The sequence below is a fragment of the Eriocheir sinensis genome, unplaced genomic scaffold (genome assembly GCF_024679095.1).
Source record: "Eriocheir sinensis breed Jianghai 21 unplaced genomic scaffold, ASM2467909v1 Scaffold1584, whole genome shotgun sequence".
NCBI classification, from domain to species: domain Eukaryota; kingdom Metazoa; phylum Arthropoda; class Malacostraca; order Decapoda; family Varunidae; genus Eriocheir; species Eriocheir sinensis.
In genome coordinates, this window is record NW_026110944.1 from 3,000 (window position 1) to 30,000 (window position 27,001).

Here is a 27,001-nt window from a genome sequence, read left to right on the forward strand (position 1 = left end):
ATGTAGCAGCGATGGGCCAAATTTGTGTGCAATGATATAACCCCCCAAAAATAGATGATACATAATCTGATCACAAATGCTTTGATATATATTATGAAATGGTTTGTGTGAGGGGTGATTTTTTCTCATTTTTCTCGCTTGGAGGGACCATTAAGAAACATGATCCCCGCTGCTACCGTTAATGACCCTTCTGGTAGGTTGATCATTCTCTTGTGCCGTGAAGCTACAGAGACACTCCTTAGAACGACAGTGGTTTCCTTTACGGCCTTTAGGAAGAGTTGATATGAGAAGCGGAGGCGTCTTAGAACATCGACCTACGAGTTCTCTCCCACCGCAGGCTTAAGGAAGAAGGAAGAAAGGGAGGGAGAATAAACTTGGAGAGAAGAATAGGGAGAGAGAGGGAAGCGAGATAAAGGATAAGAACATAAGAACATAAGAACGTAAGGAGTCTGCAAGAGGGTGAAGTAAGAAAAGGGAAGGAAGGGAAGGAGAGGAAGAGGAAGGTTAAAGGACGAGTGGGACGGAGATGAGCACCGAGGCCACGCGCAGCTATAGTGTATGCTCCCAACTTTACCTTTTTTACGTCACCTTCCCAGTCATCATCATCATCATCATTATCCTCCTCCTCTTCATCATCACCATCCTCATTATCATCCTTACCATTATCATCACCACGACCACCATCATCATTATCATCACCATCATCATCATCATTAGGAAGAGAAAAGTTCGTGGTAATGAAATTATTCTTTATTAAATCGTTATACATTAATACAGACACAGAGGCCCCGGGTGACCCCCTGTGGGACCCCGGGGCGTGGAATGTGGCGCACGTACACACACACACACACACACACACACACACACACACACACACACACACACACACACACACACACACACACACAGGTTGATAAGGTATACTCATTTTGGAATTATCATTAGTATATATTACTCTCTCTCTCTCTCTCTCTCTCTCTCTCTCTCTCTCTCTCTCTCTCTCTCTCTCTCTCTCTCTCTCTCTCTCTCTCTCTCTCTCTCTCTCTCTCTCTCTCTCTCTCTCTCTCTCTCAAACAATTACTTCCGTCAGCTCGTTATTTTTGAGTTAATTACGTTCGGCTAAAATTAAATCACTATTATTATTTTTTTTGAAGTGTGTGGGAAAACGGATCAAGAAATCACACACACACACACACACACACACACACACACACACACACACACACACGGCGGGACACACAGTTTTTTTTCTATAATTCATAAAGGTTTATTTACACCATGAAATATATAATAAAGAAAATAATAATAATAATAATAATAATAATAATAATAATAATAATAATAATAATAATAATAATAATAATAATAATGGAAACGACAGACCACGGAATTGACTTATTATCTGTAGTGGATTTGCGGGTTATAATTATATATATTTATAGGTATTTACTATATAGCTTGTCTGGGAGGCGGAGGAGGAGGAGGAGGAGATGGAGGAGGTGGAGGGGTGAGAGGGAGAAGGGAGAAGGAAGTAGAAAAATGGATAGCTTAGAGTAAAAAAAAATAAAGGAAGAGTCAGGAAGAGTAAATGTGGACTAGGAGGAGGAGGAGGAGGAGGAGGAGGAGGATGAGGAGTAAAATAGAGAAAAGAACAAGAACAAGAAGGAAAGGCAGAAGGAAGTGATGAAAGGAGCAGAAGGAAAAAGGAGAATAATTAGATGGAGGAGGAAAAGGAAGCAGATTCAAGAGGAGGAGGAGGAGGAGAGTTGTCAGTCGTAATTCACTCACGAAGTCAGATAAAACATGAGACTCCTGATACTCTCTTCAGCCTTGGCGCGGGGGGGGGTAAGGTGGGCAGAGAATGCGGCGGCGGCGGCGTATGTGGTGATGCGGATGTGGTGGTGACTTCACGATGGCGGTGGTGGTCGTGGTGGTGGTGGTGGTGGTGAAGGCGTGGCGTGTGAATCCTCTTGTCCTCTCTCTCCCTCCCTCCCGTCCCAGCATCCCCCCCCTCCCCCCCCGTGGTCAGGAATCATGGTGTTGCAGCCCTGTGTGGATCAAGTTATGAGGGGGTTGGGGGAAGGGGGGCCGACGGGCAGCGGGGAAGGGAAGGGAAGGGAGGCGTAGTCAGGGTCGGGCTCGGGGAAGAGGGGGGCGTTGGGTCCTGCTGGTTCAGATTAAGAGCTTTCAACTTTTTATATACAGTAATGAGCGACTTGCGCCGTGGGGGTGTTGTGGTGTGTCGGCGGCGGCGGCGGCGGCGGTGTGTATGTCCGGGGTGGCGGCGTGTGGTGTGGTGGTGAGTGTTGGGTATTGGTGAGTGTGGTGTGTGTGGTGTTGGGCGTCCGCTGGTGTTGGTGTTGGCCGTGACTCGTGAAGGCGGTGATACATTTGTCTAGCCGCCGCCGCTGCAGTGGCGGCCGCCGCGGCGCCTCCCAGCCCGTGGCGGCGGTGGCCCGCCGGTCACCCTCTCACCGTCCCGGCGGTGTCCGCTGCATGGCCGCCGCCGCCCTCCGTTGCCGCTGCGTCGGTGAAGTCCCTTGTGGCCTTAGCGGGGCCGAGAAAGGGAGGGGCGGGGCGGGGCAGGGCGGGGTGCGTGGCACGTTACGCGATGACGGTGTTCATGCAGGAGAACTTGTCCGTCGGGGCGGCGGTGGTGGTGAAGAAGGCGTTGTTGTCGGGGGCGGGCGGTGACCGCGTGTCCGCGCCGCTGGTGTAGGTGAAGGCCGGTGAGTGTGACTTTGCCTTGAGGCGGAGGGAGGCGATGGAGGAGGACATGGTGGTCTGGTCGCGGTAGACGTAGGGCGGCGTCGGGGCGGGGTAGGGGCAGGGCGCGGCGCTGGAGCCCAGCGAGGAGGACATGGTGGTGGGCATGAGGTTGGTGGAGCTGCTCATGCCCTGCGTCGGCGTCTGGAAGCAGTTGATGGGCGACATGGCCGACGGCTGCTGGCTCATCAGCGGGTTCATGTTGACGCCGTTGAAGCCCCAGGCGAAGCTCTTGGCCCCCAGCGGCGGCGGCGTCACCTTGGCCCAGTTGTTGTACGAGTACCCGGAGTAGAGGCCGTCGTCGGGCCAGGCCAGACCGTTCAGCTGGGCGCCCCAGCCGCCCTTCAAGTCCCCGGGCATGCCCGCCGTCATGGCGTGGCGCTCTCTCTTCCTCCACTTGGCCCGACGATTCTTGAACCAGATCTGTGGACGGAAAGAAGGTGGTGGTGAGGGTTAGATGGTGGCGGTGGTAGTGAGCGGGAACTGCTAGAGTTCCCATTGGGCGCGGGGAACAGGAGCAGAAGGGTGGAGGGAGGGAGGCAGGAGGTGCAGCAAGCAGAACATAATCATAACTGATAAAGTTTACGAGGAGCCGTGAGGGCCAGCGTGATAGAGCCGCGGCGTCCGCCGCACCGCCGCGCTGAGCTCAGCAATCCGCCACTTCAGTAATACTCACAAAAACCGCCGTTAAGACAACCTGACTGACTCCTTCCCCGGCCCGGCGCGGCGGTACCAGTCAGTGTGAAAAACGGTTATCGCGGGAATCAACCTGCGGCCCCGGCACTCAGCCCCCGCCCCGACCCCTGACCCCCGGCCTCCGACCCCCGACCACCGGCCCCCGATCCCCGACTCCCGGCCCCCGATCCCCGGCCCCCGACCCCCGGCCCCGACCTCGCTCGACCCTGACCCTCAACCCCGCGGCCACACAGGTCACGCCGCGACACCAACACGACGGGCGTGGGGCCGTGGAGGGGAGAGGACGGGGGAGGAACGAGGGGCAGGAGAGGGATGGGAAGAGTTACGGGTAGGAACGAGGGTGCAGAAGTGGGTTGGGATGGGGGGACGGGGAGACCGAGGGGGGGAGAGGGAAGGTGCAGTGGAGGGGAGAGGAAAGGGACGGAAGGAGGAGGGAAGCGGGGGAGGGAAGGGAAGTAGAGGGAAAGTGGAAGGGAAACAAGGAGGGAAGGGGGCAGCAGAGGGAAAGAGGGAGAGGGAAGGGCAGCGGGGGGGAAAGAGGGAGAGGAAGAAAGGAACGGACAGGTGAGGAGAGAGTGAGACGGAAGTGAAGGGGACAGGATGGGAAGGAGGGGACGAGAGAGAATGAGGGGGCAGGTCATGGAAGGGGACGGGGAGGAGAGGGGACAGGAAGGGATGGGAATGAGGAAGGGGGAAGGACAGCTGATGGGGAGAGGAGGAGGGAGAGGGAGAGGACAGTAGAGTAGAGAGAGAGAGAGAGAGAGGTCAGGCGAGGCAGTGGAGGGATGAACCCGCTCGACGAAATTTGGGTGGTTCGTCCGGTGATTTACGCGCGTTTGCTAAGCTCGGTGGAGACACGCGATGGATGAGCGCCTGAGCTGCAATCGCCGTGATGGAGGCGCGCCATCCGTCAGGCTCGGACGCCGCCTGTTACTTCCCCTGAACACTTGTATGCGGCACTGTACACCCCGGGGGTGGTGGGGGGGGGGTTGGAGGGGAGACAGACAGACGGACAAATGCAGGCAGACAGTAATTGATTTCCACAACACACACACACACACACACACACACACACACACACACACAGAGAGAGAGAGAGAGAGAAAGGGGGGTAGGGGAAAGGGAAAAATCAAGAGACATGTAAACAGCAGAAGACGGGAAAAAAAATGAGAGAGAGAGAGAGAGACAGATGCATACACAACTGTAGACAGTAACATATTTTCTAACCACGACCCCTAGAGAGAGAGAGACGTAATAATAAAAATAAAAAAAAATCCATCGAGGAAACAAAAAAATCCTTGAATCTGACGAGTCGATATCAGAACGAAAAATAAAAAGCAATTAAAAAAGGCAGAAATATTGAGGGAGGAGGAGGAGGAGGAAGAGGAGGAGGAGGAGGACGACGACGACGACGACCACTACCGAGGGAGGAGAAGCAGGAGGAAAGCAGGAGGGAAGCAGGCTGGAAAGGAGAGGGGAGGAGGGAGAACGCTAAAGGAAGGGAAGGAGAAGGGGAGAAGAGGAAGAATTTTGAAGGAGGAGGAAGGGAAGAAGGGGTGAAGTAGAAGAGAGAGGGGAGAGGAGGAGGAAGAATACTGCAGGAGAAGGGGAAACAGGAGGGGAACGGAGGAGGAGGAGGAGGAAAAAAAGCCACCAAGAAAATACTGAAGGAGGGGAGACAGAAGGGAGTGGGGAGAGAAGGGAGAAGGGAGAGAGGAAGGGAAGAGGGTGACTAATGAAGGAGGAGGGGAAGAAAGGGGACGCAGAAGGGGAGGCGGATGAAGACAAAGGGGCGCGTTGCTTAACTCACCCTGACTTGCGCCTCCTTCAGGTTGAGCCACAGGGCAATCTCCTCGCGGGCGCTGAGATCCGGGTACCTGTGGGGGGGAGGGAGAGGGGGTGTTAGAGGAATGGCCTGGGCTTTGTCGCTTGCTTGTGTGTGTGTGTGTGTGTGTGTGTGTGTGTGTGTGTGTCTTTGTTTTTCTCATTCTGTCTGTCTTTGTTAACTCTCTTTTTCTTTTTCTCTTTCTTTCTCTCTATCTCTTGCTCTGTTTCTTTATATTTATCTATTTATTTCTCTATCTATCTATCTATCTACTTATTTATCTACCTATCGATTGTAGGATTCTCTCTCTCTCTCTCTCTCTCTCTCTCTCTCTCTCTCTCTCTCTCTCTCTCTCTCTCTCTCTCTCTCTCTCTCTATCTCACTCTCTCTCTATCTCTCTCTCTCTCTCTCTCTCTCTCTCTCTCTCTCTCTCTCTCTCTCTCTCTCTCTCTCTCTCTCTCTCTCTCTCTCTCTCTCTCTCTCTCTCTCTCTCTCTCTCTCCTCACCGGTTCCTGGCGAAGGTCGCCTCCAGCTCCTGCAGCTGCTGCGAGGTGAAGTGAGTCCGCTGGCGCCGCTGACGCTTCTTCTTGTTCTTGTCGTCGTCAGACTCCGCTGAGCACGACTGCGACGGCTTCTCGCCCGCGTCTGTGGACAATAACAAAGGGGGTTAATATCTCTGAAGTCCCACACCTTATAGATTAATCTTCTACATTCATATTCTACACACAAACATTCGTTCCCGCCACCAGAGCCAAACACAACAGTGACGGCTATTCCCCGCGTCTGGTGGGATAAGAAGGGACGTGCTAGTGATTATAGCGCCTCTGTCTTGTGTAGGAAGCTTCAATATACACCCCTCCCTGTCCTGTCGAAGATCACTCTGATGGCTTCTCACCCGGGTCTGGTGGACAAAAAAAAGCACGTGTTGGTGATCTCAGCGCCTCCACCGCGTACATACAGGAAGCTTCAGCGCACACCTCAACACGCACTAATACTACTCCGCCAAACACGAGTGACTTTCTCGCCAGCATCTTAGGCAAGGAAATAACGGTCTTAGAAATGGACTGCCGCTTAACTGTACAGAGCGAGAGACAAGTTACGTCACACCCTACACCTGCAGGCTAAGGTCTGATAATACCGAACTAATACTACACACGTGCCGCGACACACCTGTACAGACACACCTCACGCGGCCACGAGACAAGAGGCGAGACGCGAGCACATCTTTAACGCCGCCTCCCCCGCGTCTGTCAGCGTCTCCAGTTATTTATCTGAGATGCACGCGCACGATTAACTTGTGTATCTCCCTCCTAAGCCGGGATACTGAGACTTGGGCGGTGTTGTCAGACGCTTCCAACCCGCACGTCAACTATTTCCACAGGTCGAAGAGGAGAATTACTGGGTTCTAGTGAGTGTTATTTGAAGTTCACGGCACAGAGAAGGGTCAGACTGCCACCAGGGTCATAAAACTACCCCTGGAAATGCCCAAGACTCCTATGAAAGCCTTGTTAAATTTGTGTTCTTGGGCGACGAAATGTTTAAGATTATGACCATTATTTCCTTCCTTTCCTTGCTCGTGTTCTTTTAGGTTCACGGCGCAGAAGAAGGGTCAGACCGCCACCAGGGTCATAAAACTACCCCTGGAAATGCCCAAAACTCCTATGATAGCCTTGTTAAATTTGTGTTCTTGGGCGACGAAATGTTTAAGATTATGACCATTATTTCCTTCCTTTCCTTGCTCGTGTTCTTTTAGGTTCACGGCGCAGAAGAAGGGTCAAACTGTCACCAGGGTCATAAAACTACCCCTGGAAATACCCAAAAGTCCTATGAAAGCCTTGTTAAATTTGTGTTCTTGGGCGACGAAATATTTAAGATTATGACCATTATTTCCTTCCTTTCCTTGCTCGTGTTCTTTTAGGTTCACGGTGCAGAAGAAGGGTCAGACCGCCACCAGGGTCATAAAACTACCCCTGGAAATGCCCAAAACTCCTCCGAAAGCCTTGTCAAATTTGTGTTCTTGGGCGACGAAATGTTGAAGAATATGACCCTTCTTTTCCTTCCTTTCCTTGCTCCCCTTCCTTCCCTTTCCTCCCTACTCTCTCCCCCTCTTGTTACCTCCTCTCCCTCATCTCCCTCTCAAGACATTTCCTCCCTTTGCCCTTTCTCTGCTCCCCTTCCTTCCCTTTCCTCTCTCCCCAAGACGTATTTTCTCCCTTTTCTCTCTTCTCTGCTCTTTTTTTACCTTCTCTCTCTCCTCTCCCTCTCTCAAGACATATCCTCCCTTTGCCCTTTCTCTGCTCCTCTTCCTACCCTTTCCTCCCTCCTCTCTCCCCAAGACCTCTCCCTCTCTCAAGACATTTCTTCCCTTTGCTCTTCTCTGCTCCTCTTCTTACCCTTTCCTCCTTCCTCTCTCCCCTAAGACTTGTTTCCTCCCTTGCTCTTCTCCTTTTCTTCCTTTCCCTGCCTCCTCTCTCTCATGACTTCCTCCCTTGCTCTTCTCTGCTCCTCTACTTCCCTTCCCTCTCTCCTCTCTCTCCCCCACGACTTATTTCCCTCCTTGCTCTTCTCTTTACCTTTCCTCCATCTTCATCTCTCCCTCTCTCCCTCTTGGATATCCCTCAGCCATTCTACACGACAAAGAATCCTCTCCCTCCGCTCCCCTTTGATTAGTTCTCTCTTGAATAAGTCGATATTCTCTCACTTGTTAGAAACTCCATCATCGTCTGTCTGTCTTTTTTATATTTGAAGTTGTTTTACGTTTTTTTTGTTGTTGTTATTGTTCTGTCTGTTCCTTGGTCTATCATTCTCTAGTCTAAGGAAAAAAGAACTGAGACTGTCGCCATTAACTCTTTCTTCGTCTGTTTTTTTTTATTTTTTTTATTGAAGCTGTTGCGTTTTTTTTTCTCTTGGCAAAAAAACAAAGAATAACAACTCGTCGGTATCACAAAATGCTTCCCCAAGTTGAATCATTGAATTATCCTTTCGGCGTCTGTTGGTTTTGTTTGTTTGTTAGTTTTATATTACGTTGAGTGTTCCAGCATTTTTGTTTTGTTCTGTGTCTGTCGAGAAAAAAAAACATGTCTTCCATTCCCCTTCTTTCCTCCCTTTCTTCCTTCACTCCCCTTCCTCTTCCTCATTCTACTTTTCCTCTTTCTTTTTTTTAGTCCGTGTTTGTCGGGGAAAAAACAGTCAGTCCCTTTCTTCCTTCACTCCCCTTCCTTCCTTACCCTTCCTTTTCCTCATTCTACTTTTCCTTTCTTTTTTTTTAGTCCGTATTTGTCGGGAAAAAAAACAGTCGGTCCCTTCCCCTTCTTTCGTCCCTTTCTTCCTTACCCCTTCCTTTTCCTCATTCTACTTTTCCTTTCTTTTTTTTAGTCCGTGTTTGTCCGGAAAAAAAGACAGTCGATCCCTTCCGTCACTCCCCTTCCTTCCTTACCCTCCCTTCATCTGATCCCTTCCTCTTCCTCATTCTACTTTTCCTCTTTCTTTTTTTTAGTCGGTGTTTGTCGGAAAAAAAAGTCGGTCGCTTCCATCACTCCCCTTCCTTACCCTCCCTTCATCTAGCCCCTCCTCTTATTCTTCCTCTTCCTCTTTCTCCTTCCTTCTTCACCCCTCTTCTTTCCTTACCTTTCCTCTCTACTCCCTTCCTTCCATCCCTCTCCTTTCCTCTTCCTCCTCCTCTTCCTTTTTTTCTTTTTTAGGTTTATCTCGAAAAACAACAACATCGGTATACTCACAAATGGCCGCCAAGAATTCCATCGGCTCCTCCTTCACAATCCACATTCACGAAGGTCACGAAAGGTCAAACGAGGTCACGCAGAGTTAACGCAGCACCAACAACACGTCCTCGGCTCACACTAACACCTCCAGTCACGTGATCAATGGCGTTTGCAAAAGTAGATACAGAAGGTCGGGTCAGGTCAGGCTCGTGAAGTTGACCTCTGAGTCGCGGTCTTTGCCTCAGAGTCCGCCCTGCACGTGTGACCTCTGCCCCGCTGACCCACTGACTGACCTCCTTAGCGCCCAGTGAGTGGCAGTGACCCATGAGATGGTGATAGCTCCTCCCTCTCCCCCCCTCCCCCTCCCTTCCCCCCTCCCCTCTCTTCCTCCCTACCCCCCTCTACTTCTCCTCTTTCCTCATTTCACACCTTCCCCCCCATCTTCCCCTCCCTTCTCTCTCCTCTCCTCTCTTCTTTGTCTCTACTCTCCTCTCTCTCTTCTCTTTCTCTCCTCTCTCTCTCTCTCTCTCTCTCTCTCTCTCTCTCTCTCTCTCTCTCTCTCTCTCTCTCTCTCTCTCTCTCTCTCTCTCTCTCTCTCTCTCTCTCTCTCTCTCTCTCTCTCTCTCTCTCACTCTCTCTCTCGCTCTCTCTCTCGCGCTCTCTCCCTCTCTCTCTCTCTCTGGTTTATCTTTATGAGGGTCGTATTTGCCTTTGTCTCCTAACTGTTAGAGAGAGAGATCAGGTCACCCTCCAAAATATGTGTGTGTGTGTGTGTGTGTGTGTGTGTGTGTGTGTGTGTGTGTGTGTGTGTGTGACCTCGTGACCTGGCTCGGAAGGTCACACGCAGCACACCCAAGGGAGCTTTTAGAAAGGCAATTTGTCTCATACCGGAAGGTGTGTGTGTGTGTGTGTGTGTGTGTGTGTGTGTGTGTGTGTGTGTGTGTGTGTGTGTGTGTGTGTGTGTGTGTGTGTGTGTGTGTGTGTGTGTGTTTGTGTGTGTGTGTGTTATTTAGTTCTGTATATTTATTTTGGGCCTTTTTTTTCTCTTTTTTTCTCTTCTTTTATTTCTTCTTTTTTTCTCTTCTTTTCTTTATTATTATTGCTGTTCCTCTGTCTTTCCTTATCTGTTTTTCTTCTTTTTGTTCATTTCTGCTTTTCTCTCTCTCTCTCTCTCTCTCTCTCTCTCTCTCTCTCTCTCTCATCCTTCTATAATGACTCGTCGCCTGCTTGCAAATCCTCAGGTCATCTCCCTTTGCTCCTCCTCCTCCTCCTCCTTCTTCTCCTCTTCCTCCTCCTCCTCCTCCTCCTCCTCCTCCTCCTCCTTTTCTTCTTCCCCCCTCTTTTCATTTTCTTCCTCATTCCACATCTACCTCCAGTCTTCCTCCTCCTCTTCCTCCTCTTCCTCCTCCTCCACTTTTTTTGTGTTCTCCGTATTTTGGCGTATTTTTTGTTTTTTGTTTTCTTATTTTCATTTTAATCGCTGTTCACGCTCCGGGCTTTTGTCGTATCAAGGTTCAATATTTTTCATTAATTTTCGTTTCTATTTTCTCTTTTTAATCTTCCTTTCTCTTTCTCTCTTATCGTTTCTGAATTTTCTCTTTGTCCAAACTCATTTTTCTTCTTTTGTTTTCGTTTCGCATCGCTCGCTATTGTTTTCCCGTCTTTTCTTTTTCTTTTCTTCGTTGTTGGACATCTTTCGTTTCTAATTTCTTTTTATCCTTTCTTCTCCTAGTTCCTGAATTTTCTGTGTTTAAGCTATTTTTTTCTTTTCATTTATTTTGCATTGCTTACTATGTATTATTTTCCTGTTTTTTTTCTTTTCTTCCTCGTTATTGGTTCTTTTCATTTGTAATTTTCTATTTTTTGTTTCTTTTTCTTTCTCTAGTTCTAAATTTTCTATGTATAAACCCATTTCTCCTTTTCATTAATTTTGCATCGCTCACTATTTTATTATTTTCCTGTTTCGTTTAGTTTTCTATCCTCGTTTTTCGATCTTTTAAGTAAACTCATTTCCTACTTTTTTTTCGTTATCATCACCACCATCATCTTCATCATCATCATTATCATCATCATCATCTTCATCTATTGCTAGTCCACTACACAACATAAAATGCCTTTCCCAACGTCTACTTCCTTTCTCCGTCTGGTGTTAAAATTACTCCATTCCACCTCTCATTCCACCTCCACCTGGGGTCATATTCTTAAACATTTCTGCGCCCAAACACACATACATGACAAGGCTTTCGTAGGAGTTTCGGGGCATTTCCAGGGATAGTTTAATTACCCTGGCTATTGTGTTATCTCGTCAACTTCAATCAACTGGAGAAAGCAAGCAACGGTACACCGGACCTGACGAGAGATACCAGTTCGTACCTTTATCACAAAACATAACACTTATCCACAGTTACTATAAAACCTGGTAACATAATTGGCTAACAGAGGTAGTATGATCCTCCTTCTGTACCATGAACGTGAAAAAAAACTCTTGAAAACCCGATTCATCTCCTTTTCGGCCTTTGGAAGTGGTTGGCGTGAGGTTCGGAAGCGTCTGAGAATACCGACCAAATATCCTGGTCCTCTACTGTACTCCTAGGTTGCCACTGTAACTTAGGTTGCCCATTTATTATTAAAGTTCTGAGTTTGATAAGGTCTGCCCAAGTTAATTTCTTCTTATTAAATGTCATGAGAATATGTTCCTTTTATCTTTTATCTTCCCTTCTTCCTTTCTTCTTCCGTTCTTGCATTTATTTTTTCCTTTTCGTTAATCTTGTTTTCTGTTTTGAGTTATTTCTTAGATTTTTTTATTTGGCTTATTTTTTTTATCTCCCTATTTGTATTTTTTCGCCGTTAAATTCCTTCTATCATTTATATCCTTTCCTTCCTTCCCTCCTTCCTGCCTTCTTTCCTTCCTTCCTTCCTTCCCTCCTTTCTTTCTTTCTTTCTTTCTTTCTTTCTTTCTTTCTTCCTTTCTTCGTTCCTTCGTTCGTTCGTTCCTTCCTTCCTTCCTTCCTTCCTTCCTTCCTTCCTTCCTTCCTTCCTCCTTGGCTCCCTCCTTTCCATATCTCTTCCTGTGTCATCTCCTGCTCGTATATACCGTCTGTTCCTCCTTCCTTTTCCCGTCCCTCCTTCTCCCCCTCCTCCTCCTCCTCCTTCATCTCCAAGGCTTCCTCCATTCCTCTTCCTACCCTCCCTCATTCTTCTTCCTTCCCCTCTCTTCTCCCCTTATCTCTGTGCTGTTCCTCCACTTACCTTTTCTCCTCCTCCTCCTCCTCCTCCTCCTCCTCCTCTTGCTTAGGCCTCTCCTTCATCTCTCTTCCTTCCCCTCGTTCCTCTACTGTTTCTCCTCCTCTTCCTTCTCCTCCTCCAAACCCTGCTTCTTCGTCTTAGCTTGCTCCTCCATCTCTCTTCCTTCCCTCCTTCATCTCTTTTTCTCTCTCTACTCTTTCTTCTTCTCATCTTCCTCCGCCACCTCCTCTTCCCCAAGCGACTCAAATTCTTCACGTTGGAAAAGAGACGATTGCGGGGAGACCTGATACAAGTCTTCCAGTACCTGAACAAGTTCAGCAACGTCGATCAATCCAAACTCTTCACGCTACAAACTAACCCGAGAACAAGAAACAACGGTAAAACAATTCAAGCGAAGCGATGCAGTGCAGATATCGGCAGCAGCTCTTTTTCGAACAGAGTCGTCCGCCACTGGAACACCCTTCCTGCAGGAGTGGTTAGTGCGAAAATGATCAACTCTTAAGAATTGCGTTGACCGTCACTTTGTTACGTCGGGAGTGAACTGAACGTATCCTCGAGTACATACAGAAGTGCTTTGATCTTTCCGCGGGTCACTCCTGTGGCTGACGGACTGAGTAAATCACTGAAAGCAGGCACCCTCGCAATGAACCAACAGGATTTCTGCGGCCTGCTCGTTCATGTTTCCATGTTTCCTCCTCCCCCTGCTCTTCCGTCTTGGCTGCTTCTCCATCCCTCTTCCCTCCCTCCTCCATCTCTCTTCCCTCCCTTCTCCATCTCTCTTCCCTCCCTCCTCCATCCCTCTTCCTTCCCCTCACGCCTCCCCTTATCGCGTTCCTCGGGTCGGCCTGATAAATCCCGCTGCCCCGTTCCTCCGTTCCTCGGGCTAATCCTCAGCCACGGGCCGGACGCCACGTAAATCCAATTAATCCGCAGGTGTCGCCGTCTGCCCCCGGAGCCCCGCGCGCCATTACCGCCCAGTCCATCACGGCGGGACACCATTGGCCGGCCCACGCACCTTCGCCACGCCGTCTTGACCAATCACAGGCCTCCGTTGCTTGCTGGCCGGTTTCCTTGGGGTGTGATGTGGTGTGGTGGTGATGGTGGTGGTGGTGGGGTGGTGGTGGTGGTGGTGAGGGACTTTTTCGGGGGGAAGGGTGATGGTGGTGGTGGTGGTGGGAATTTGATGTTGGTGGTGATGATGGTGATGGTAGTGGTGGTGATGATGATGGGTGGTGATGGTTTAGTGGTGGTGGTGGTGGTGGCGTGAGTTGCAGTTCTTGTTTTTGTTATCATTGTTGTTGCTGTTGTTTGTGTTGACGATGATGATGGTGATGGTGGTCGTGTGTGTGTGTGTGGGGGGGGGGTAATGGTGATAGTGAAGGGAGTTTGCAGGGAGTGATGGTGGTGGTGATAGTTTTAATGGTGGTGGTGAGGGTCCTTGTGGTGGTGATGGTGATGGTGGTGGTGATGTAGGTGAAGGTGGTGGGTGGTAGATTTAGTGGTGTAGGTGGAAGTTATATTTTTACTCCTTATTCTTGTTGTTGTTGTTGTTTGTAGTAGTGGTGGTGGTGGTGGTGGTGAGTGAGTACTATTGAGATGTAAGACGCGGCCCAGCAACGTATTGGGGCAGTATTGGCTGTGTGTAAGACGCTGCTGAAGGGGCCGTGTGTGTGTGTGTGTGTGTGTGTGTGTGTGTGTGTGTGTGTGTGTGTGTGTGTGTGTGTGTGTGTGTGTGTGTAGGCCTTTGTGTTGTTATTATTTTTCTTCTATTTCTTTTGTATTATTATTTTCTTCTCTTAATTAATCCTTTTTTATTGTTATTTTCTCTTAATCTTTTTCACAGGCAACATTTTTTTTATCAGCCATTTAATAAGAGGCCTTTTATTCTTTTTTCTTTTCTTTTTCTTCTTTTCTTCTTTTCTTTTTCTTCCTTGCTTTTCTTCTTTTCTTTTTCTTCCTTGCTTTTCTTCTTTTCTTTTTCTTCTTTTCTTTTTCTTCCTTGCTTTTCTTCTTTTTTCTTCTTTTCCGCTTCTTAAATGGCCGTGTTTAGTTGGCATTTGTTTTTATTTATATTTACTTTTATTATTTTTATTTTTATTATTTGCATTTATTGACTTATTTTTATTTGTGTTTAATTTCTGTTTATCTGTATTCGTATCTTGATCTGATTATTTGCTTGTTTTTTTGTTTGTTTACACGCTCATTTGTTCTATTTTAATCTATTTGTTTGTCTGTATCTTCGTATACTTATTGTCAGCAGATATTTTTTTTATTCAATGTCAATCTTTTTATTTATTAACTTGCCATTTTTTTTTAACAACTCGGTATTGCTTTCTCTTCACACACACACGCACACACACACACACACACACACACACACACACACACACACACACACACACACACACACACACACACACACACACACACACACACACACAAAGATATCCGACAGTTTCTTGACCTATCCACTATTTTTTTTTCTTCTTATCAAGTAAGGAATTTCAGGGAGTTAATTCTAATCGTCATTCATTTATTTAATTTATTCTTATTCATATATTTATTTATTTATTCACTTTTTGTCTTTTTTTAAGTTATCAACATTCAATTATTTATTTATCTATTATTTATGTCTTATTGTTTTAGCCATTCTATTATTCATTATTTCCATTATTCATATCTTATTGTTCATTCATTTGTCTATTATTCATATCTTATTGTTTTGGCCATTCTATTATTCATTATTTCCATTATTCATATCTTATTGTTCATTCATTTGTCTATTATTCATATCTTATTGTTTTGGCCATTCTATTATTCATTGTTTCCATTATTCATATCTTATTGTTCATTCATTTGTCTATTATTCATATCTTATTGTTTTGGCCATTCTATTATTCATTGTTTCCATTATTCATATCTTACTGTTTTGGTCTTTCTATTATTCACTATTCTATTATTCATATCTTATTGTCTCGGCCTTCGACACAGTGTTCTTGAGTTGCGTCATATAGCAGGCACGAAGCTACGCCTTGCTGCGCCACTCCCTTATCTAAATATAATAATAATTTCTCGTAATATTTATAAAACGTGGCGGATTATAGATGAAATCGCTGCCTGACTCATCGCTTATCAGTCCTTGTCATATATACATAAGAAAGTTTTGTGCGGCGGGATTAAGACTTAGTGTGGTGATAACTTCTTTTTGTGTGTGTGTTTTTAGCCGTCACGGTGCACAAAATAAGAAAACAAGTGATTGATAGATGGTTTACCTATTGTTTTTTTATTATTCATTCTCCTTTTCATTCATTTTTCTTCTCATTCCTCATTTTCAGTCTCATTCTTCATTTTCATATTCATTTTCCATTCTTCTCATTCTTCATTTTCATTCTCACTTTCATTTTCATTCTCATTCTCATCTTCATGCTCATTCTTCATTGTCATTTTTCATTCTTCTCATTCTTCATTTTCATTTTCATTCTCATTCTTATTTTCATGCTCATTCTTCATTTTAATTTTCCATTCTTCTCATTCTTCATTTTCATTTTCATTCTCATTTTCATACTCATTCTTCATTTTAATTTTCCATTCTTCTCATTCTTCATTGTTCTTTTTCATTCTCATTCTTATTTTCATGCTCATTCTTCATTTTAATTTTCCATTCTTCTCATTCTTCATTTTCATTTTCATTCTCATTTTCATACTCATTCTTCATTTTAATTTTCCATTCTTCTCATTCTTCATTTTCATTCTCATTTTCATACTCATTCTTCATTTTAATTTTCCATTCTTCTCATTCTTCATTTTCATTCTCATTCTCATTTTCATTCTCATTTTTATTCTCATTCTCATTTTCATTTTCCATTCTTCTCATTCTTCACTTTTATTCTCATTCTCCTTTTTTAATTTTTTTTTGCTATCACGCTACACATTCATTGGTTCTCCTTTTCTTTCATTTTGCATCGCTTACTCTTAATTATTATTCTCCTGTTTTTTTTTTTTTTAGTTTTTGGATCTTTTTTGTAAACTTTTATGTAAATATATGATTGGTAGATTGTTTACATATCAGTTATTCATATTATTCATTCATCCTCTTTTTCTCTTCATTTTGCATCGCTTTCTATTATTATTCTACTTTTTGTTTTCTTTTTCTTCGTTTTTGGATCTTTTATGTAAACTCGTCTCCTAGTTTTCCCTTAGTTTCATCATCATCATCATCATCATCATCATCCTCATCATCATTCCCAACGTTTCATATCATCCTCATCATCATTCCCAACGTTCCATATCATCCTCATCATCATTCCCAACGTTTCATATCATCATCATCATCATCGTCCATTACTAGTCCACTACACGTCAAAAAAGGCCTTTCCCAACGTCCTCCACTTCCCTTCTCTGTCTGGTGTTTGTGTTCCTCCATTTCACGTCTCTCATGTTTTTTTTTTTCTCTATTTTGTTTATTTACTTTCCATCTTTATCCCTCGTTATTGCTTATTCTCTTCACTAAAAAAATCCGCAAGACAGTTTGATTATCTATTTTTTTACGTATTTTATTTTCTCTGTCAGGTAGAAATTTCCAGGTAGGCCTACTTATTTCTCATCGCTTTTTATTTATTTCTTAGACTGACCGATGTTGTGGTTAGTTGCTTTACATTCACGCCGAGCAGGATACGAATAGTGTGATGACTACTTTTTTTTTTTACCATGTCACGATTCACGTTGCACAAAATAGGAACGTAAGTGATAGACAGACTGATTGATGTTGTGGTTACTTTGCTTTACGGTCACGCTTCACAGAATACGACACATGACGACCTAGAACATACCTCACTTTTTAGTAGCAGATGCATTTAGCACACATGAGATAGGAAATAAGTGATAGATAGATAGATAGATAGAAAGATAGATAGATAGATAGATAGATAGATAGATAGAGGAGGAGGAGGATGAGGACGAGGTGTGAAGAGGAGAGGAAGTAAGAGTTAATGAGATAGAGGAAAGAAAGAAAGACGTAGGAAGGAGGAAAAAGGGATGAAGGAGGAAGAGTAGGAAGAGGAAGAAGCAATTAAAAAGCAGAGGATTGAGAAGCAAAGAAAGAAAAAAGAGCGGAAAAAAGGAAGGAGAGAACAGAAGAAATTGAAGGAAAGAAAAGGAGTTGAAAAGACAGATCAAACGAAGATAGATTGATAGAAGCTTGAAGGAAGGGGAAGAAGTAGGAAGGAAGAAGAAGGAACGAAAAAGAAAAAAAACTTCGTCTCTAAATATAAACGACATAACAATTTCGCTATAGTCATGCGGTAATCAGTTCCTTATGTCCTTTATCATTCTTCATTTTAAACAATCACATTCTCCTACGTAGATATAACCTTCAATCGTCATCCCTTACATCACTATTGCCTTGGGAAGAGAGTGGGAAAGGTTGAAGGGAGGAAATAGGAGAAGGAATGGAGGTTTGGTCGTTTTTTTCAGACGCTTCGACACATCAACTATTTCCAAAGGCCGATAAGGAGTTTAATCGGGTTTTTATGAGTGTTTTGTCACGTTCATGGTATAGAGGAAGGGTCAAACTACCACCAGGGTCATAAAACTACCCCTGGAAATGCTCAGAACGCCTACGAAACCCTTGTCAAATAGGAGTCTTTTTTAGGTTCATGATACAGAGGAAGGGTCAAACTACCACCAGGGTCATAAAACTACCTCTGGAAATGCTCAGAACGCCTACGAAAGCCTTGTCAAATATATGAGCTTGGGGGCCGAAGTGATGAAAAAGCCCGTATTCTTAAACCTATCTGCCACTCAATTCACCACTTTGAAAAGCCTCCCGTGGAAGTTGGTGGAGTTTTCATGGACTGTTTCGTGATGCAAGTGATAGTTTTACACGATGTCTACACCATGAACTGAAAAAGCACCCATGAACACCAGGTTAATCTTCTCTGTAGCCTTGGGAAATAGTTTTAGTGGGAGCCAGAGACGTTCAAGAATATGGACCTAAAACTATATAAAGGGACATATCAGGAACACATACCGACAAAGGGTTGACTCGGGTGAAGGCAAGAGGAACGGAAATGCCCAGGTGACAGACAGGTATCGGAAAGGTCAGGTAAGGTAATAAGGGAGGGAAGCATGGAGGGGAAGAGGAAGAAGAGGAGGAAGGTAAAGGTTAATGAAAGAGGTGAGAAATGAAGAAGGGAAGGAAAGAAGAGGGAGAGAGAGTGAAGGAGGAAGAGTAGGAAAGAAAGGGTAGGCGGAGAGAGAGAAAGAGAATAAAGAGGAGAATAGGAGAGGGAAGAGAAGTAAGAAATGAAGAAGGGAAGGAAAGGAGGGATGAAAAGAACGAAGAGGGAGAGAGAATGAAGGAGGAAAAGTAGGAAAGAGAAGGTAAATGAAGAAAAGAAAAGGAATAAAGAAGAGCGTAAGAGGAGGAAGAAGGAAGAAAAAAGAGAGAGAAATGAAATAGGGAAGACAGGAAAATGCGAAAAGAACGAAGAGGGAGAGAGAATGAAGGAGGATAAGTAGGAAAGAGAAGGTAAATGAAGAAAAGAAAGGGAGTAAAGAAGAGAGTAAAAAGAGGAAGAGGGAAGAGAGAATTAAAAAAGAGAGGTAAGGAATGAAATAGGGAAGGAAGGAAGATGTGAAAAGAAGGAAGAGGGAGAGAGATTGAAGGAGGAAGAGCAGGCAATAGAAAGAAAACAAGGGAGGAAAAGAAAGAAAGGAAGAAAAACATAAATAAAAGCTTGGAAGATAGGGAAAGAAAATAAGAAGGAAGGAAGGAATTAGAAAGAGGTGAAAGAAAGAAATAGGATGAAGGAGGAAGAACAGGTAGGAGAGGATAAAGGAGGGAAAGAAAGAAAAAAAGAAAAAGAGGTAGGGAAGAAAGTAGAAAGGAAAAAAAATGAAGTAACTGAGTAAGGAAGAGAAACAGAGGAAAGAAATAAGGTATGAAGTGAAAGAAAGAAAGAAAGAAAGAAAGAGATACATAGAAGGAAGGAGGAAAAAAGGGCGGCAATAAAAAAGGTAAACGAGGTGAGAAAAGAGGAACAATGAAGAGGAGGAGGAGGAAGAGAAGGAGGAGGTGTGAAGAGGAGAGGAAGGGAGAGTTAATGAGATAGAGGAAAGTAGAGATAAGGAGGAGGAGGAAAAGGGGATGGAGGAGGAGGAGTAGGAAGAGGAAGAAGCAGATAAAAAGCAGAGGATTGAGAAGCAAAGAAGAAAGGAAAGAGGAAAGAACAGAGGAAATAGAAGGAAAAGAAAAGGAGTAGGAGGGAAGAAGGAAGATGAAGGAGGAGGAAAGAGAAGATGGAGTAGGAAGGGAATGAAGAATGAGGAAAAGAAGGAAGTGGAGGAAAAGTGAGAGAGAGAAAAGAAAGATAAGAAGACGAGAGAGAGAGAGAGAGAGAGAGAGAGAGAGAGATGAGGAGGAAGAAGATGGGGAATAGGAAGAAAAAGAGGAAAACAAAGGAAATGAAGACAAGATGAGAGAGATAGAAGTTAATAAGGAAGGAGAGGGAGAGAGGAGGTGAGAGGGGGAGAAAGGAAAGATGGAAGAGGAGATAAGAAACGAAGGAAGAAAGTAGGAAAGAAGAAGATGAAGAAGGAAAGGAAGGTGAGAAGAGAAGGGGAGAGAGGAGGAGAGTTTGAGAAGTGAAAGATTGAAGAAGAGAAAAAGAATATAGAAAGAAAGTAGAAAGGAAGAAGATGAAAAAGGAAACAAAGGAAGAGAAAGAAAAGTGAAAACGAAAGAAATTAAGAAAAGGTATAAGGAAGAAGGCGAAAGAGGGAGATGAGAAAAAAAGTGATAAAAAATTGAGTAAAGAAAGTAGAAAGGAAATGAGCGAGAGAAAGAAGAAGGGAGAAAAGGTGAGAGAAGGAGGAGGAGAGGGAGAGATGAAATGGGGAGAAATAAAAGATGGAAGAGGAGATAAAGATGGAGGGAAAAAGGAAGGAAGGAAGTTAATAAGGAGAGGTCAAGAAGGTGTGAGAGAGAGAGAGAGAGAGAGAGAGAGAGAGAGAGAGAGAGAGAGAGAGAGAGAGAGAGAGAGATGAAGAAGAATAAGAGATAAAGAATGTGGAAAGAAGGAAGGAAAAGAAGAGAGCAAAGGAAAGGAAGAGAAGGTGAGGAAGAGGAGCAAGAGCGAGAGGAAGAAAAGGTAGAGGTGAGAGGAGGAGGGTGAGGAGAGGAGAGGTTGTTGGGGGGGGGGGAGTTTGTACCTAGGTGTGAGTCTCCCGGGTGACCTGGGCGCGGCGTGACCTCTTTACGACCCCTCGTGGGCGGAGGTCATCTGAGGTCATAAAGCAGCGTGTGCGGCCCCGCGAGCACATTAGGACACTCATTACGCGAGGGGGTGTGAAATGACCCCTTGTGGCTGACCGGTGTGCGTGCGTGTGTGTGTGTGTGTGTGTGTGGGGGGGGGTAGGTAGGAAGATGTGTGTGTGGTGTGTGCGTGGGGATGTGTGTGTGTGTGTGTGTGTGTGTGTGTGTGTGTGGGTGCTGTGTGTGTGTGTGTGTGTGTGTGTGTGTGTGTGTGTGTGTGTGTAGGGCCAGGAAGCAAGGGTCATGTATTAGGAAAGAGACAAAGGTTGAAAGCATTAGTTAACAAGAGTAATACAAGTTATAAAAGTATTAATAAAGAACAAAAAAAACTGGCGAATCAAACTTTTCTCCAGGAAAATATTTCGTATCTGACAGTGAGAGAAAAAAAAAGGTGAACAGACACAGTAACACACACACACACACACACACACACACACACACACACACACACACACACACACAGAGGGGGGGAAGGGGGGTTTTGTGAAGGTAGTGGCCAGGTAATCCCGTGTCACTGATTAGATATCCCACAGGTAAGCCAGGTGGGTGACGCCTTGCTGCCACCACCTCCACCACCATCACCACCACCCACCACCACCACCACCACAAAACAACAACAACAAACGTCAAGAACAACAACAAGAACAAGATCAGCAATATAACTCACACCACCACCACCACCACCTCCGCTACTATCACCACCACCACCACCACTACAACCACCCACCACCACAAAACAACAATAACAAAAGGCAAGAACAACAACAACAACAACAACAACAACAAGATCAGTATAATTCACAACACCACTACCACCACCACCACCAACATCACCACCATCACCACCACTACTATAAAATCATCACCACCTCCATCACCACCACCACCACCACCACGCTGAGCTTTTGATGACTTAATTTGTTTTGTTTTCAATTTATATATATTTCTGTTTTAATGAGTTTTTTTTTCTTTCTCGTCGTTTTCTTTCTAGTTCCCATTTTCTTTATCCTACTTTTGCTGTTGTCGTTGTTGTTGCCTTTGCTCTTGTTTTTGTTCTTGTTCTTGTTCTTCTTCTTTTGTCTTTTCTTCTTCTTCTTCTTCTTCTTCTTCTTCTTCTTCTTCTTCTTCTTCTTCTTCTTCTTCTTGTTCTTGTTCTTCTTGTTCTTCTTGTTCTTCTTGTTCTTCTTGTTATTCTTCTTCTTCTTCTTCTTCTTAGTGTTCTTCTTCTTCTTCTTCTTCTTCTTAGTGTTCTTCTTCTTCTTCTTCTTCTTCTTCTTCTTCTTCTTCCTGACTTAGTGTTCTCTGTGTCTTAATCTTCTTAGTGTTATTGTCGTCCTCGCTTCATCGTATTTTGTGTTGTAATATTCTCTCTCTCATCCTCTTCTTGCCTCCTGATTTATTACCGTCTGTCCTAATCTTTTCATTCCTCTTCTTATTCTTGATTTATTTTATTCCTCGTCTCTTTCTTCTGCATTTGTCCCATCTCATCCTTCTCCTTTTCCTTCCTTTTGTCAATGTTCATCTCATCCTTTTCCTTCCCTTCCTCTCAGCGACGCGCGACGAAAATGATTCCACCCTTATTAAAAGCTCAACCGTATGAAGAACGACTCAGGCGATTAAATATTTTCCTCGCGTAAAGATGCGCTTAAGAGGAGATTTAATTCAGGTCTTCAAGTACACGCAAAAGTTCAATGACGACGCTCTCTCTAAATTCCTCGAGTTACAAACCAGAACAAGAACTAGAGATAACGGTCTACCAGTTCAAGTGAGGCGATGCAGCACAGACTTTGGCAGGAGTTTCATCTCAGAGTCATCCGCCATTGGAACAACTTTCCCTCACAAGTATTAAGTGCGAATACCGTCAACTCCTTCAAAAATCGAATTAACCGCCATTTCGTTGCGTTAGGAGTGAACTGAATACCGATGAAGAAGAAGAAGAAGGAGAAGTAGAAAAAGAACAAGAACAAGAACAAGAACAATAACATGAACAAAAAGAAGAAGAAGAAGAGGAAGAAGAAGAACAATAACAATAACATGAACAAAAAGAAGAAGAAGAAGAAGAAGAACAAGAACAAGAACAAGACACAAGTGGCTGTCGAGCAGATTAAATCAACAGAGCGGGCAACTTCGCAATGGGCCAATAGGCTTTCTGTTGCCTGCATTTCCATGTTTGCTCCTCCTGCTCCTCCTCCATGCATGTGGTGTTTATTAGCCGTGTAATTTGGCGGAAAATATGTAACGCCTGACCGCTGACCACTACCTTCCATGGCGAGAGAGAGAGAGAGAGAGAGAGAGAGAGAGAGTCGTTTCCCTTCTCCTACTTCTCTCCTTTCCTTCATATATTTTCTCCTTTCTTATTTGCTTTCTTCTCTACATCCTTCTTTTTTTTCGTTTTTCCTTTCCCTTTTCTCCTTCCTCTTTTATTTACTCACGTTTTCTATTTTTTTTATTTCGTCTCCTTAACTTTCCCATTTCCTTTCTTCCTTCCCTTCTGTCTGCTATTTCCCCTTTTCTTCCTTCTATTCCATCTTTCTTTCCTTTCCTTCCATACTTTCATTCCCTCCCTTTTTCCTTTTCAATACCTCTTTTTTTTCTCTTTCTCCTTTTCCTCCCTTTTTCCACCTGTCTTTCCTCCTCATACATACTTTCGTTTCTCTCCTTCTTTCCGTTTCTACTTATCCTTCTTTTCCTTCCTTCCTTCCTCCTATTCCCTCTTTTTTTCCTTTTCCCCATCTTTCTTTTCTTTTTATACATACTTTCCTATTCTTTCCTTTTCTACCTCTCATCCTTATTTTCCTTCCTTTATTTCTCCTTTTCTTCCTTCTTCTCTATCTCGTTCTTTACATATTTTCCTTCCTTCCTTCCTTCCTTTTCCACTTCTCATCCTTCCTTTCCTTCCTTCCTTTCTCTTATCCCTCCTTTTCTTCTTTCTTATTCCATCTATTTCTTTTTCTATATACTTTCCTTCTTTTCATGTTTTCTTTACTACTTCTCATCCTTCTTTTCCTTCGTTCCTCTCTCCTTTTCTACCTTTTTTTCTTTTTTTCTATCCTTCCTTTTCTTACATATTTTCCTTTCCTTTTCTTCTTATCATCATACTTTTCCTTCCTTCCTTCCTTCCTTCTTTCCTTCCTTTGTTAACTCTTCATAACACAACAACAACAACAACAACAGTAATAACAATGCCTAATATAATATACCCCAATGATGTTTCCGCAGGTCGTGACGTCACTCCCTCATCCACCAATCAGCGTGCAGCATCGGCGGGTCGTCCACCAATCGCGGCGCGCCATCCACCCCAACAGGTAAAAACTACGGGGCTGCACTAATTAATTGTCCACTCGCCGGTAATTGACTGTTTAATCCGCTAATTGGTCGGCGTTTGGGTGATAGTTTATATAGAAAGAAGGTTGATGAGGTGGTGGTGGTGGTGGTGGTGTGGTTGGGGGGGGTAGTGGTATGGTGTGGGTGTTGATGGGGGGGGTATGGTGGTGGTGGTGGTGGTATGATGTGGGTGTTGATGGGGGGGTGTATGGTGATGGTGGTGGTGGTGGTGGTGATGGTGGTGTGGTGGTGGTGGTGGTATGGATGTGGTGTGGGGGAGGGAGTATTGTGGTGGTGGTGGTGGTGGTAGTGCTGGTGTGTGGTTGTTAACTTTGTATATTGTATTGGTTCCCTCTTTTTTCTCTTCCCTCTTTCTTTCTTTTTTTTCTTCTTCCATTCTCTCATACCCCTGTTTTACTTCCTATTCTTTCGTCTGTTTTCCTCTCTCTCCCTTTCATCGTGGTTTATTCCCCATTTTCCTTCTTCCCTATTTCTATTTTTCTTTGTTTTCTTTCTCCTCACTTCATCCTCTCGCATTCCGTTTTCCTTCCATTCTCTCGTACTTCTGTTTTGCTTCCTATTCTGTCGTCTGTTTTCCTTTCTCTCCCTTTCATCGTGGTTTATTCCCCATTTTCCTTCTTCCCTATTTCTATTTTTTACCTTGTTTCCTTTTTCCTCGCTTCATCCTCTCGTATTCTGTTTTCCTTCCTATTTTATCTGCTTGTCTTTCTCTTTCTCTCTTTCGTAGTGGTTCCTTTCCTCCCCTTTTTTTTAATCAAGGGTAGAGTACGAAGAGGAAGTGGGTTAGTGGTGAAGGTACAGGTTGGGGAATAGGAAAGACAATAGGAGTCAAAATTGCGAGATTGTCTTACTCAGCCTCTTATACTTACCGACTTCCGACCCAAAAACTGTCTCGTGGACCCCAATAAGGAGATTCACTTAAAATTATCGTTAAAATAGTTAATTCCTGATGTTTCTTGGCAATAGTTAGGCGTCAGAAACCGGTAAATACTATGGTCTGAGTACGACGATCTGGCAACGGTGGTAGGAGTTAACAGTTGTATGGTGTAGGTTCGTTAGTTGTTCTGGTGTAGTTGTTGTTTATCGGGCACCTTATTTGTATACCCGCGGCGTGCTGGGCGTGTGTGTGTGTTTGAATTGTTTGTGTGTAGAGAGCTCATTCCCTCCTCCCTCCCCATCTATTTATCTATCTTCGTTACTCTTTCTTCTTTCTCACCTTCATCTCATGCTTCATCTTTTTTGTTGGATTTTCCCTCCTTCTCTTTCTTTTTCTCCCCTTTTTTCTTCTTTAGGTGCTGCCTCTAGCGCCCGTAGGTTGTCTTGAGGGGTCTCTTCGGCGGCCCCAACCCGTTAGTTGCGCAGGCGAATTTTCTTTATAGTGGCTGCCGTGATGTATGACTCTTTGCCTGGCCCATGCTGCCCCCCGGTGCTCCTCTTGAACCCCCGCATACTGACCACTCTGCCACCGCCTCCCCAAAGTACTTCTACCTTATCTCTTTTCTCTCTCTCCCTTTGTCTTCCCTCTCTACCTTATGTCTCTCTTTCTCTCTCTTCCCACAATCTCTCCATACAATAAGTTCTCGCATCTGACGAATTCACATTTAACGAATTCTTAATACTTTCACCTCTCACTCGCATTCTCTCCATCTATCTCATTCTCTCCCTCACTCTTGTCTTCGCAATCCTCTCCCCTTCTCCCCTTTCTATCTCCCTCCCCATCCCCATTCTCTCCCCTTCCAGCTGCCTCCCTCTCTTGACTCCTTAATCCTAATCAGACGAGCTGTTCTCCTGGGCGTGAAGCTGCAGCCTCTTCGTGCCTCCCATTGTGGTGTCCAGGCGCCCATACAGCCCTGTTGACCCGTGCTAAATGACCGACAGCTGACCACGAGGGGGCAGGAAGGGGTGGGAACGGAAGGGAAGGGGAGGGGATGAGAAAGGAAGGATGGGATGGGAAGGGAGGGAGGGAGGATGATGGTTTGTGCGTGGGTGTGGGTGGTGACTTAAGGACGTGTGTGTGTGTGTGTGTGTGTGTGTGTGTGTGTGTGTGTGTAGGGTAATAAGGGCAAGATAGAAGGAAGAAAAGGAGAAAAAGATGAGAGAGAGAGAGAGAGAGAGAGAGAGAGAGAGAGAGAGAGAGAGAGTATTAAGTTTCTTTTATGTGTGGTTTTCTCTTTTTTTGTTTCCTTTAAAGTGTATGTTTACAAGACACCCACAAGGGTCAAAACACACACACACACACACACACACACACACACACACACACACACACACACACACACACACGTACACGTACACACACACAAACAGCTGGGCGGGATTAGTCTCTTCAGAACGACAATGTGACATCAAGTATACATAGATTAAATCTCTCTCTCTCTCTCTCTCTCTCTCTCTCTCTCTCTCTCTGTATGTATGTATGTATGTATGTATGTATGTATGTATGTATGTATGTATGTATGTATGTATGTATGTATGTATGTATGTATGTATGTATGTATGTATGTATGTATGTATGTATGTATGTATGTATGTATGTATGTATGTATGTATGTATGTATGTATGTGTGTATGTATGTATGTATGTATGTATGTATGTATGTATGTATGTATGTATGTATGTATGTATGTATGTATGTATGTGTGTGTGTGTGTGTGTGTGTGTGTGTGTGTGTGTGTGTGTGTGTGTGTGCGTGGGTGCGTGTACAGATGGCGGATTGACTATCACATTAACTCGATATCGACGAGAGAGAGAGAGAGAGAGAATGGATAGGAAGAAGAGATAAACGGAGAGAGAAAGAGAGACAATGAAAGAAAGAGATGGAATAGGAGAGAAAAAAGGTAGAAAAAGGAAAAGAAATAGAAATGGATGATAAAGTGAGGAGAATAGAAAGACAAAATAATAAATACAAAGAAAGGGAAAAGGAAGAATAGAGGGAAAATAGATAAGAGAAGATAAAAGGAAGAAGAGAAGAGATGGGGAGATAGAACATGGAAGAGAAGGATAGGAAGGGACAGTAAAGAGAAAAATAAAGGAGGAAAGGGCAAAGAAAAGTAAATTAGTAAGAGAGGAACAGAAAGGAAGGAAAAAGG

General features: G+C 44.5%; 1 protein-coding gene across 1 annotated transcript in view; it reads right to left on the reverse strand.

The window, feature by feature from the left end:
• Window positions 1-985: 985 nt before the first annotated feature.
• Window positions 986-27,001, reverse strand: part of LOC126990358 (pituitary homeobox 3-like) — a 44,037-nt gene continuing 18,021 nt past the window's right edge. Inside the window, exons 2-4 of the mRNA XM_050848967.1 lie at window positions 5,794-5,932; window positions 5,273-5,339; window positions 986-3,189 (exon numbers count right to left, since the gene is read on the reverse strand). Of these exons, the coding sequence (XP_050704924.1) occupies window positions 2,605-3,189; window positions 5,273-5,339; window positions 5,794-5,932 (791 nt within the window). The 3' untranslated portion in view covers window positions 986-2,604. The remainder of the gene's footprint in view (window positions 3,190-5,272; window positions 5,340-5,793; window positions 5,933-27,001) is intronic.